Below are 12,639 nucleotides of genomic sequence, written 5' to 3' on the forward strand. Positions count from 1 at the left end.
TTCTGGCTGTCCTGCCCTGCTCTCCACCCTCCAAGGGCTGGTCACATTCAGCCCCTACAGGAACCTAAGTCACTCTGGGTCCCTTCTCTGTTCAGACCCCTCCCTGGCTGACTCTGGAGTCAAAGGCACAGTCCACAAATGGCCAACAAGGCCCTATGGGACCTACCTTCTGCTGTTCCCCTGAGTGCTCTCCAGGCTCACTGGCCTGCTTGCAGTTGACTGAGTAGCCCCTGGGCACCCTCCTGCCTCAGGGTCTTGGGATGTGCTCTTCCCTCTGCCTGGAAACTCTCCCAAGTCTCACATGACCCTTCCTTCGCCTCCATTATGTCTCTGCTCCCATGTCACTCTCTCAACAGGGCCATCCAGCCTTCTTAGAAACCTCCCACCCCAGATCTGGCACTCCTAAGCCTGCTCTGTTTCTCTTTGTCCTAGCATTTTTTAACTGCTAGCACACCAGATCACTGATCTTTCATGGTTTATTGTATATTGTCTTATTCCTCTGCTGGAATGTCAGCTTCATGAGGGTCGTAATCTTTCATTTGCATCCCCAGGATCCAGTGCAGTGCCCAGCACATAGCAAGTGTTTGATATCTGCTGAATTATGTGTATCCAGCAGTCAGCTCTGTGCAGGCACGGATAGGGCGTTTCTGAGTGAAGGCTGAATGAACGAAAGAATGAATGAACAAATGAGGTTGCTGCTGGGAGGAGGCAAGGCTGTACATCTGCCAGCCTGCTCCCCGCAGGCCCACTCTGGGTGGGCATCATGACAGGCAGGCTCCAAAGTGCCAGGCATCCAGCTAGTTCAGCAGCAGGGGGCGATGGCATCGTCTTCCTGCCCACCTGGGAGCCAGTGTTTAGGCTGGGCAAGGATAAGCCTCCTCTGGATCCTAGCTAGGGTCTGGCTCTCCTCTCTACAATTCTAAGGGCTTGAGCAGGGGCTCAGAAAGGCGCCAGGGATGGAATGTTGCCCTGAGCCAGGAGGGAGAGCAGTGCCCACTCAGCAGCTGGGCTGCAGGCATCAACCCCATGCTTCCACTCCTGCCTGCCTGGGGAGGCAGCTGCATTCACTCCGTCCATCCACCTCTCAGAGGCATACACCAAAGCTCGGGCTCCTGTAGAGCCCCAAGCATGAGACTTTCCCAGAGTCCCTTGGACCAGGGACCCAGACCCCCATACTCAGCAGCAGCCCTGCCTCCTTTGGAGGCAGAAAACCAGAGAGGCCAGTAAGCTGACAGAGGGGTCTGTACACACACGTACAACACGTACAGACCCATGCACATGGACATACTCAGCTTGGAGACACCGATACCGATGTCCGCAGAAAAACCTGTCCTGGCCTCAGCCCAGGGAGGCTGGGAAGCCTTTGGGGATGAGCCCTTATCCCATGTGGAAGGCTGCATAAAATCCCTCTCAGAGATCCTTGTCCTAATTCCCCAAACCTGCAAACACAGGACGCCAAAGCCCCACATAGAGTATGGCGAAAGGACTTCACAGATGTGATTAAGTTACCCATCTTGAAGAGGGTAGGTGGTGGGGGCGGGGAGGGTGACTGCAATTACAATATCCCTTATGAAACGGACACAGAGGGAGATTCGACTACAAAAGGTCACAGGAGCCCAGAGGCCGAGGGAAGCAGAATCAGAGATGTCACCACTGGCTTTGAAAGTGGAGGAAGGGGCCCCAAGCCAAGGAATACAGCCAGAAAAGGCCAGGAGATGGGTTCTCCTGAGGGGCCCAGACAGAGTCAGCCCTGCCAACACCTCAGCTTTGGCCCTGTGAGACCCATCTCAGTCTTCCAGCCTCCAGAACTGTAAGAAAATACACTTGGGTTTCTTGTAAGCTACTAAGTTGGTGGTAATCTGTTACAGCAGCCACAGCAAATGACCATACACAGATCCCTCATATCACAGCGGAGGCGCGCCTGCCTCTCAAGCAGGGCTCCTGTTAACTGGGAGACCCGAGTGAGGCTGCGCACCCCCTCACAGGCACAGCCTCTCCCACACACCTGGCGGCGGAATGCTGGGGCTCCACCTCACAGGCTGGCAGTCCCCTCTCCCCTACTGGGAAAGGACATGCACAAGACTGCCCAATTCCCAGGGCCAGAGGTGGTCTCTCAGGGCCAAGCACAAGTCTTGATTTAAAAATATTTTATTCTTTAGAAAATACAGCATTCAACCATCCCAAACTGCAGTGACCCCTGCCCCAGCCCTGACTGGCCCCACCTCTTGTGGCCCAAGGTTTCTGGGCTGTGCTGGGACCCTAGTCTCAGCTGCCCGGGAGGCCAGGTTCATCCAGGCCCCTGACCCAGCCCCCTTAAGCCAGGCAGGGTTCCCAGACACCCTGGGAACACACATGAGATGCAGGGACAGCAACAGGGAAGGGTCACAAAATGCCAGCCCGGTGGCCCTCGGACGCTGCAAGTGCGTTCGGCCGCCAGCCCTCCTGCCCTCCTGGAAACACTTTCCTGGAGCCCAGGAAGGAGGACGGTGGCAGGGAGCGGAAGGCGAGCAGCCCCACAGTCCACATATGGCTGGCCCTGTTCCAGCCTCCTAGCTGTCATCCCCATTTTCGCCCGGGCCGCGGATGAGGCGCTTATGGCCCCGCTTGCCCCCTGGGCCCTTGGGCTTGGCGAAGGCCTGCTTGAAGGCATGTTGCTTGGGGTGCACCTCGTCGTAGAGGAACTCCGCCGTCAGCTCTGCCCCATCGCCAATCTCAATCTGCATGGGGCAAGGCAGTGGTCACCCCAATGGGAGGGGCTCTGACACACACCACCCCTGGTGGCCCCCACCTCTGGGGTACCCCTTGATCTCACATCCTAGCCCTGGGGTCTCCTGGGGTCTCCCGTTGAATCCCCACCTGGAATGCCACCCCCAGGAGAACAAGAGCTTCGGGGCTGCTGCCCTGCATGCCTTGGACTCTGCCTGCTGGGGCCACTTCCTCCCCGTCTCCAGGCCCAGGGACAGGACGTGACACGTGGCCAGGACTTGGACTTTTCTGAGCCACCGATCAGCTGGGCAGCTTCGGGCCATGCGTGTCACCCCTTGGGCCTCAGATGCCCTGTGATCAACATGGCAGCAATGATTCCTGCTCTGCCGTCATCTCAGGACCCCAGCGCGTCACATGGAGACTGGGGTGACAGGGCCTGGGGAGGCGAGGGCCTGGGGAGGGGCCTACTTTCTTGGCGATCTCCAGATGGAAGTCCTGCTCCACGGAGTCGAGAAGGCGGCTCTTGCAGCTGGAGTAGAGCATGCGCTCCTTGATGCTGCACTTGTACCCCGGCATGGAGTAGATGAACACTGTAGGGGGCAGGAGGTGAGCCTGGGAAGCCTGGGAAACCTGCTGACCTTCACACCCAGAGCGGGCCTGCCCCACTGCAGACCAGCCCTGCTTCCACCCAGCCACAGGCTTGGCGGCCCTGCCATGGCCACTCACCTACAGACTCAAGGGGGTCGCCCTCATGGGTGTGCTTGTAGAGGAAGAAGTGATAGCGGGCAGCATCTCGGGGCACCCGGGAGGGCAGATGGGCCACATCCGTGGGCTCTGTGTGCACCAGCTCAATGGTTTCCCGTTCTAGGTCCAGCTTCTGCCCCAGGGCCAAGGGAAGATGGGAGAGCACCAGGTCGGGGCGGGTCCAGGCCCTTCTCCCCAAGAAGCTCTCAAATAGGATTAGTTGGTGGCAGGAGCCTGATGTGACCTCCCTCTCCCAAGACTCCCCTGCAATGGCCATCGCTCTATGGGGGTCCCTCTGAAGAGGCCAGTCCTGGGCCCAGCTCCAACTCTGCCCCTTTGAAGGTTGTACTATAGAGGGAACTCCCAAGGGTAGTAAACGGTAGTGACTCCTGAGACAGGATGGTGTGGAGGGTCTCAACTTCAGGGAGATACTGCCACCGGGCCAGCCCATCCTCAGAGACAAGGCCTCTGGTGGAAGCACCCTGGAAGGGAGGAGCTGTTTTGCTTGAAAGGGGCAGCCAGAACGGCCAGGGCAGAAGGACGCTGCCTAGGGAAACGGGGTGGTCAAGGAGACAACAGAGGCAATCTGGGACAGAAAGGGGCTCGGGACTGAGGGGTCAGTGTGACCCCAGGGGTATGTGTGGAGGGCAGAACGGGGCAGTGTGCTCACAGGTGTACCTGTGTATGAGCAGGGCCTGGGGGACAAGGGACCTGAGCGCATCTATGTGCACACAGTGGCTGTGCCTGAGGCGGAATAGGTAGGGATCAGGGAGGGGTGGGTGGACCATGTGTTCCCATGAGCACATGGACGAGCTGAAGGGGACAGGCTGTAGGCTGATGGGGTGGGCACTCCATGCACATCAGCACATTTGAATGGGCAGGAGTAGGGGTGGCAGCAGCGTGTGCCAGGGTAGGGAGCAGGCACCCACCAGCTGGATGTAGTTGACCATCTTCTGCTTGAGCTGCTGGAGTGCCCGTTGGGCCTCAGGCTGCAGGGGGAAGGCGAGGCCCTGCAGGGTCTGGTGCTTGCTTTCCACACTGATCTCTGTCTTCACCTGTGGGTAGGGGAATGGTGAGGGAGGCCCTCACCAGCCCAAGCAGGGTGTGGCTCCCAGGCAGCACAGGCTGCCATGGGGCCAATGTGGCCCCGAGGGCTCGAGGCTGGGGCCTCTGCTACCCAACCCACCTCATTGATGCGGATCTGCTGGAGCTCTCTCTCGGCCGAGGTCAGTGGGGCAGGTGCTGCACAAGATGACAGGTGTTTCTGGTACCCAGCAAAAGAGAGGTCGTCCTGCGGGGGTGGGGGTGAATGCAGAGCCATAAATGGGCACCTGGGGGTGGGCTAGAGGAAGCCCACCAAGCACCCCCGCTTGCAGCCCTTGAACTCCCCCAGCGCTCCCATCTTCCTTCCAAGGCTGGCACTGGCTTGCTCTTTGACCCTGCACAGTGACTTCTCTGTGGGTCCAGGACCGTGTCCCGGTAAGTCCTGGCTTAGGGCTACCTTCACAGTCCCGAAGAGCTCATCCTTGATGTGGCCACCTCCAAACTCCTTTTTCACTGTGGCCCGTGTGGCCGCATACAGCATCTTCAGCCGCACCTGAAGGGCAAGGACCAAACCATGAGAGGCCTCTGGGCAGGGCTCCCTCTCCCGGAACAGACAGGACCCTCTGGAGCGACCCGGTAGGCTCATTGTGCTGGCACACCCGGCACAGGGCCAAGACGCAGCAGGTGGCTCCCACCAGCAGGGGGAGCCCTTGACCAGCCTGACCACCGCCTCTGGAGCCAGGCTGATGCCTGGAGAGCTCGAGGTACCCAGGCTGCAGGCACAGGGCCTTGACCCTCTCTCAGACTCCCTAGGGCAGGGCCTGACAGCTCTTCCCCCGCCCTCCAGGGGCAGGCCTGTGTCCCCTCTTAGATCCCCCAGGGCAAGGCCTTGTTGTCCAGTTCGGCCCCAGCTCCCCTCCTCACTCCCCACTGGCCCAGGACTCACAGGGGAGTTATCAGGCGACCAGGCAAGGAAGAGCCATTCGAAGCCCTGAGCATTCTGTGAGTCGAGGCGGTAGAGCAGGTAGCAGGGCTGCTGGGCATCCAGCAGTGACAGCACAGCCCTGTCATAGTCCTGGTCCCAGCGGCCCACCGGTTCCTGCGAGGCACCCAGCACGAGCTGCTCTGGGGGCAGAGGCCGGGTGAGCAGCCGCTCCCAGCTCCCACCACGCCTCCCACTGCGGACCTCCAGCCTCACCGTGGCTGCCCAGCTGGCTCAGAGCTGCTGGCTGCCCCTCACCTTCCCTGGAGCCCCCAGGTCCCAGAAGTGTGAGGCTGTGTGGCTGAATGAGTGAGCAAGGGAGGGCACAAAGCTGCCACCTGGGGCTGCCCCCCTGCACATCCCCAGCGCATGCATACCGGCCCCCCGCCGCCACATACATGCGCGCAGATCACCAACACAAACAGCCACACAAAGACACATAGCGGCCGGGTGTGGTGGCTCAAGCCTGTAATCCCAGCACTTTGGGAGGCCGAGGCGGGCGGATCACGAAGTCAGGAGATCGAGACCATCCTGGCTAACATGGTGAATCCCTGTCTCTACTAAAAAAATACAAAAAACTAGCCGGGCGAGGTGGCGGGCGCCTGTAGTCCCAGCTACTCAGGAGGCTGAGGCAGGAGAATGGCGTAAACCCGGGAGGCGGAGCTTGCAGTGAGCTGAGATCCGGCCACTGCACTCCAGCCTGGGCGACAGAGCGAGACTCCGTCTCAAAAAAAAAAAAGACACACAGCTGTCAGCCCCTCACGGACACCACAACCCTGGGTGCTCCCTACCCCACCCCACCGCACAGCTGCTCAGCCCACAGTCTCCACGAAACTGCCTCCTGCTCGCCTCCTCCCCCGGGGCTCCAGCAGAAGAACTGCAGCAGACCCCCTCAGAACAAATGTGCTGAGGGGCAGATCACAGCCCCAGGCCACAGGGACCTGCAGGGGCAAAAGCCTCTGGGAAGGAGGAGCAGGGGCTCCTACCAGACCCTGCATAACCAGACATCCTGCGGCTACCTGCCAGCTGCAGTCCTTTTGAAAATGTTACAGATCCAAAGCAGCTACCATCTAAGTGCCTAGGCCCTACAGGCCTGCCAGCTCCTTGGCTGAATGGTGCATCGAGCTGCACTTGTAGGCTGGGACCTCATCTGGGCACCAGACACCAGCCTGGGTATACACAGGTCTAGCCTGGAGCAATAACTGGGGCAAAGGGACAGGCAGCCTGGCTGGGGGTCCTGGTGTCAGTCTACCAGGCTCTCCTGATGGGGGCAGGGGCCCCGATGCCTGGACACCCCAACAGGCCAGGCCCTCTGAGGCCTCGGCCTCCTCACCTGCCCACCCAGAACTCAGACAGGATCACAGTCACAGTGACTTTGAGTAGTCATGGCCTGTGTTGGCCCCCACAGCACTGCCTACATTGCTGAATTTGTTGCTAACATTTTTAAACTGGAAACTTTTACATAAGAAGTAGAATTCTCAGCCTCTCTAGAAAAATCAAGCCTCTGGCCACACTGGGGCCACCCTCAGTTGGAGAAGGACAGTGGCTGCCCATCGGGGGCCTGGACCCTCCTGGGCACTCCCAGGTACCCCAAAAACTGTCATGCAGAACTGAGATAAAAGTCAATCCAGAGATTCCTCCTGCTTAAAATCTGCAGGGACGGCAGGGTATGGTGGCTCAAGCCTGTAATCCCAGCACTTTGGGAGGCTGAGGCGGGCGGATCACGAGGTCAGGAGATGGAGACCATGGTGAAACCCCGTCTCTACTAAAAATACAAAAAAATCAGTCAGGCATGGTGGCGGGCACCTGTAGTCCCAGCTACTTGGGAGGCTGAAGCAGGAGAATGGTGCAAATCCGGGAGGCAGAGCTTGCAGTGAGACGAGATCGCACCACTGCACTACAGCCTAAGCGACAGAGCGAGACTCCATCTCAAAAAAAAAAAAAAAAAAAAAAATCTGCAGGGACATCTTGTCTGGGAGGCAACAGGGAGGGCTGAGGACTGGGGTCAATGAGTGCAACTGCCTCTTTAAGCGTGGGGTGGCTGTGGCCTGCCACTCCAGGAGGCCATCACCAATATCCTGCCATAGTGACCCCTGCCCAGTCTCTGAGGGCATCAGAATTTGGAGTCCCTGGGCAAAGCACGACCGAGGCCCTAAAACTTGGAATGGCAGACCCTGCTTTGAGCCAACTCAACGTGCGACAAGTCAGCTGAGCACCAGGCCCATTCGGGCAGCCATCCAAAGTGCCTGCTGCTGAATGGCTACTGAGGAGAGCTGGGAGGACCTCTGGGGAGCCTGGCCTACACCAGTCCCAAAGTCTGTACCCCTCACCCAAAGGGGCAGTCCCTTGGCAAGGAGGAAAGGGGAAAAAATGTTCTCTGTCCTCTGACCTCCCAATCCTCCTCAGTTTAATCCTCTGCCTCCCCAAACCCTCCCCACTTCAGGCCTCAGCTCAAGTCCCAGCGCCCCCAGCACTGCCCTCTGTACAGCTCCCAGATTCTCAGGGGCCAGGCCAAGACCCAGCCAAGCCTAGAACCCTCTCATCCTGCTCTCAGATGAGCCAGACACTCGTCCCTTCTCCCCATCATGGGAGCACTTCCAAAAGAAGGGTGCAGGACCTCCTTAGATCTCCCCTCGGCCAGCAGCTGAGCCAGGCCAGGCCAGGCCACAGATAGGGGTGGGTGGCACCAACCACAAGGGGCGGTGCTGGATTCACTTATCCCCTGCCCCTCTGCCCAGCCCAGGTTGGCATTCTGACCAGGCCCATGTGAATACCCATGCAGCCTCTGGGAGGTGGCAGGACCCCAGGACAGGCCTCTGTTTGCTGACCCCAGCTTTGGCTTCCCGCTCTGCATAACAGAGGTGACAACTGCACTCACCTCTGATGCTGCCCTGTGAGGCTCTCCTTTGTCAGGATGGCCTCACACTCATTTCCAGAGCGGGAAATTGTCCCTGGCAGGCCAGGGGCCAACATCCACCTTCCCCCACCCACAGAGGCAGCAGAGTCCACCCCAAGCCTATACCCTGGCCTGTGAGGGGCACTCACCGTCCTCAATCACAACCTTGATGAGCCGCACAGAGCCAGCCCGTGCCTTGGCAAAGAATTCCTTCAGCTCTTCTGTGGCTATAAGAACAAGAAACATGGTGGGGGATGAGTGGGCAGAGTGGACAGAGACGAGTATGGGGCCTGCTCTGTCCCACAGGGTCTGGTGGCTGAGCTGGGAACCAGGTTAAATACAGCCCCCCATGTGACTGGGAACCTGAGACAGCCACTGAACACAAGCTCCCAAATTTAGCCAGCAGAGGTGGCAGGCGAGTGGCCTGCTGGCTGGGATAGGTCTGGTGATGGGGCGGGGTGGGCAGGGATGGGACAGCTCATCAGAAGATGGGCAGGCTCTGGCATAAGCCAGGCCAGCCACAGTGAATAGCCTCTATCTGCCCCCTGCCCCCCAGGATGGCCGAGCTCTGGGCTGGCCTGGACACACTCAGCATGGTCATATACACAGACAAAGGAACACAGACAAATGCCCCCACTGTGTAATAACCACTATGACCATTCACATGCACACATACACACACACACACACAGAGCTCAATCCAGCATGTGTGAATGTAACACATGACATGGATGTGTGACAGAGGAGCAGAAATTCAAACACCCTCTTACATGAACACACGCTCAGTTGCTCAAACACAAATGGACACACACATTTAGATACACAAACACATAAAGAGATATAGTCCCCAGCTTGCTAACATGCACTCAGGCAGGCAAGTGCAGAGCTTGGCTGAGACGTGTGTGCAGGCAACTGGGTGTATCAAAGTCTACACAGAAGCACATGGACACGCATGACACCCATGTGTGCAGCCCCAGTCCCAGCCCTCAAGTCAGGCTGTCTAACCCTGAGACCCTGAGGAACCACAGCCAGCCCAGACACAGCCCTGTGGGGGGTGGGGGGACAACACGCCTTCAACCCTCAGGCAGTTGGGGCAGCATCCAGGAGGAGTGGCCCCTGGAAACTCACTAAGCGACTCCATCTTGGTCAGGTGCGGTGGCTCGTGCCTGTAATCCCAGCAATTTGGGAGGCCAAGGTGGGCGGATCACCTGAAGTCAGGAGTTCAAGACCAGCCTGGCCAGCATGGTGAAACCCTGTCTCTACCAAAAATACAAAAATTAGCCGCGCATGGTGGCTTGCGCCTGTAATCCCAGCTACTTGGGAGGCTGAGGCAGGAGAATCGCTTGAACCCGGGAGGCAGAGGTTGCAGTGAGCTGAGATTGTGCCACTGCACTCCAGCCTGGGTGACAGAGAGAGACTCCATCTTGGTCACTGGGCTGTAGAGCTGGAAGGTGAGAGCCACTGAGTGACCAAGGACCCCAGGGCAGAGATGAGGACCATGGTGAGAGCCAGGGAGCCATAAGTGGTGGATCTACTAGTGGACAGGGAAACCACCATGGACCATGCGGGGAAGGGCCCTGCTTGGGTCCCTGGGTGAGCAGGGCTTGGCCAGAGTGACCTTGAGGCTGCCCAGGGGTCAGGGGAATTCCATCAGGAACACAGCTGGAGGCCTGAGGTCAGAGAATATTTATAGGGCCAGGACTGGGCAACTCAGGGGCGGGGGGGCCTTTAGGAAAACAAACTCTGGTCATGTCCTCAGGTGCTCCCCTTGCAGAGTGACCGTTAATCTGAGACCTCAGGCTATGTACCACCCTCCAAGGCCACTGGGTAGGCTGGGGCCCAGCTGAGCTCAGCAGACCCTTAGGGTTCAGAGAAACATGGCATGGAACTGTAGGCAGGTGGACACCGTCCCACTGGGCCAGGACAGAACTTTCTATTGGCAGATCCCAAGCAGGTCCCTGAGGCCCCAAGCCTGGCCTCTGGGCCTCCACCTCTCCCTTAGCTGTGTGACCCCTGACCTCTCTGAACTTCAGTGTATAAAATGGAGATAATAGCCCCAAACTTGGCAGGGCTGTGGTGAGGAGTAAATGGGAGAAAGGGCTTGGCAATGGTGGCCTCTACTAATAACAATTAATCTTTTATTACGATAATAACAACAAGCTGACTGTGCTGAGCTGCCTCTTCTACCTGCCCAGACGTTCCCAGAAGGGAGGCCAAGAAGCTCCCCTAAAGGACAGGCCAACAGGCCCCTTCTAGTGTTACCAGGGCAAACTGACACCCCAGCAGGGGAAGGCGCACCTCCCTGCCCACCCCAGCCCCAATGCCTGCCCAGCCGCCATCAATAATCCAGAGACCAGGCCTGGGACACCTGAGCCTCTATTATCAATGATTCATGAACACCCTCCCTCCGACTCCAGTGAGCCTCACGTTACAGGTCCCTTTCCTGCCCTGCTCTGAGGTCAGCAGATCCACACCTATGGTCAGGACAGGGCTGGCACTTGGTCCTCCAGGGTGATCTCTCCTGCCAACTCCCCCAGCCAGAAATGGGAAGGAGTGGGCTGCTCACAGGCAGAAGGAGGACTGGGGGCTGCCCAGTCCCCAGTGACCCCCTCAGTGGGCCTGTCTCACTATGGGTAATGAGGGAGTGAGGCAGCAGGGAAGGAGTATGGGGTGGCTAACTTCCTGGGATCTCCTCCACCAGCGCTGGAGGCCGGGAGGCAGCAGCTATGACCAGACAAAGGGGAAGGAAGAAGCTGGCCACGAGGCAGTTCCCTCCTGTGGGGCTGAGTCATGAAGCCTGCCTGCCAGCTCCTCCTGGAGAAAGGCTGGCCCATCTGGGAGGCCTGGCCCTGACCCAGGCCCCTGCCTTCGCAGGGCCAGGGAAATCTTCTCAGGGCAGCCCAGCCACCAAGTGGCCACAACCGCACCAGGATTCAGGTGGTCAGGCAGGTCGATGGTGGCAGCCCCAAGCAGGGGATCCTAGTGTGACGGGAGGGGTGGCTGATGGCCAAACCAGCCAGGCTGTCTGGGCAAACAGCCTGGGCCTTCCCCACAGGCCAGGCAGCCCTCCCAGGTCAGTGACAGATGAGGACACTGAGCCCCAGGTAGAGTCAGGGCACCTGGCTCCTGGCCATTGCTTCTCTCACAGCCCGTCCAAGAAGGAAACTGGGACCCCTGGGGAGGGGGGGTTTCATGCTAGGGGATGGTGAAGCTTCCTAGGGATGGGGGGGCGGGGGTGGGAGCTGGCCTGGATTATTTAGGGCCAGGACTCTCCCCCACAAACCCCATATCTGGACCTTTTCCCTGTCTGCAGCCTGGAGCTGGGATCTTCCAACCAGACTGAGACAGGCTCAGAAGGTCACAACGGAAAATGGGAGGGAGGTCAGAGGTCAAGGTCAGATAGGTAGCTTTCTCCATCCCACTTAGCAGTCTCTGTTCCGGGTTTTCCCCAGCCTGGGGAGAGTGAGTGTCCTGGGAGGAGCAAAGGTCAGGGCCCCCTCCTTACACACATACACAAACCCATTCAAGTCATACAGACACATGCGGTATATGCATCCTTGGCAACAAATGCACACTGAGATGCGCTCCAACTATGCACACACACAGACACCCACATACATGTGCACACTGCCATGAAACACTGATGTCTAAAGAAGGTCCTATGCAACCTACAGTGTCCATTCAAATACCCACTAGTGCCAATGCATGAATGACCCTTAGATGTGCACAAGCGAGTCACATCGAGAGGTGCACACGCAGGACTGTACACGGAAGACGGGTGCACATGCGTGTACACCCACTACAGGAAAGGAACAAAAATATACAGATGGGCACACACAGCCACATTCACCTCCAGGTAGGCACACAGATACTTCCACCCCAGCTGTGTGCGTACATGCACACCCACTCCCAGCTACGCACACCACGTCCATACTCCCCCAGATGTGCCCACCCCAGGCGACCCACGGCTGCAAAAGAGAACAGGAAGCTTCTCCCGGCTGGTGCGGGGTGGAGGGAGGGGCCGAGAGCCGGGGAGGGGGCGCTTCCGAGAGCCGAGACCCAGGCCCCCTGCCCGCCCGCCATCCGCCCTCACCGTGGATGCCCGTCTGGTGCGCCATGGCTCGGCGCTTCGCTCCGTCCGCGCCGTCGAAGCCCTCCGCTTGACCCTGGCCAGCCTCCGCTCGCTGGACCAAGAGAGGAGAAGGATGTGGCGGAGGCTGTCGAGCCTCGCGCAGCTTCCCGGGCGGTGCCGCAGGACCCGCCCCCA

At 58.9% G+C, this 12,639-nt stretch overlaps 1 protein-coding gene across 2 annotated transcripts; it reads right to left on the bottom strand.

The window, feature by feature from the left end:
* Positions 1 to 2,130: 2,130 nt before the first annotated feature.
* On the bottom strand, positions 2,131 to 12,633 carry TWF2 (twinfilin actin-binding protein 2). 2 transcript variants are annotated; one of them, XM_011958837.1, is made up of 9 exons: positions 12,466 to 12,633; positions 8,522 to 8,599; positions 5,441 to 5,619; positions 4,952 to 5,047; positions 4,637 to 4,741; positions 4,380 to 4,505; positions 3,433 to 3,583; positions 3,175 to 3,296; positions 2,131 to 2,717 (listed from the first exon to the last, which is right to left on the bottom strand). In XM_011958837.1, exons 1-9 carry the CDS (start codon positions 12,488 to 12,490, stop codon positions 2,550 to 2,552), a joined length of 1,050 nt encoding a protein of 349 aa, XP_011814227.1. In that variant the 5' UTR covers positions 12,491 to 12,633; the 3' UTR covers positions 2,131 to 2,549. The 2 variants fall into 2 exon arrangements, with proteins under 2 accessions (XP_011814227.1, XP_011814228.1); XM_011958838.1 differs by lacking the exon at positions 2,131 to 2,717 and having other exon boundaries at positions 2,944 to 3,296; positions 3,429 to 3,583.
* Positions 12,634 to 12,639: the final 6 nt, after the last annotated feature.

This window comes from Colobus angolensis, unplaced genomic scaffold (assembly GCF_000951035.1).
Source record: "Colobus angolensis palliatus isolate OR3802 unplaced genomic scaffold, Cang.pa_1.0 Scaffold477, whole genome shotgun sequence".
NCBI classification, from domain to species: domain Eukaryota; kingdom Metazoa; phylum Chordata; class Mammalia; order Primates; family Cercopithecidae; genus Colobus; species Colobus angolensis.

Excerpts from the sequence above, each read along its gene's own strand:
- TWF2 (XM_011958837.1), bottom strand. The coding sequence starts at position 12,490 with ATGGCGCACCAGACGGGCATCCACG. Across the intron at positions 5,048-5,440 it reads GGTCGCCTGATAACTCCCCT|GTGCGGCTGAAGATGCTGTA; the intron begins GTGAGTCCTGGG and ends CTTGCCCTTCAG. Across the intron at positions 4,742-4,951 it reads AGCTCTTCGGGACTGTGAAG|GACGACCTCTCTTTTGCTGG; the intron begins GTAGCCCTAAGC and ends CCACCCCCGCAG.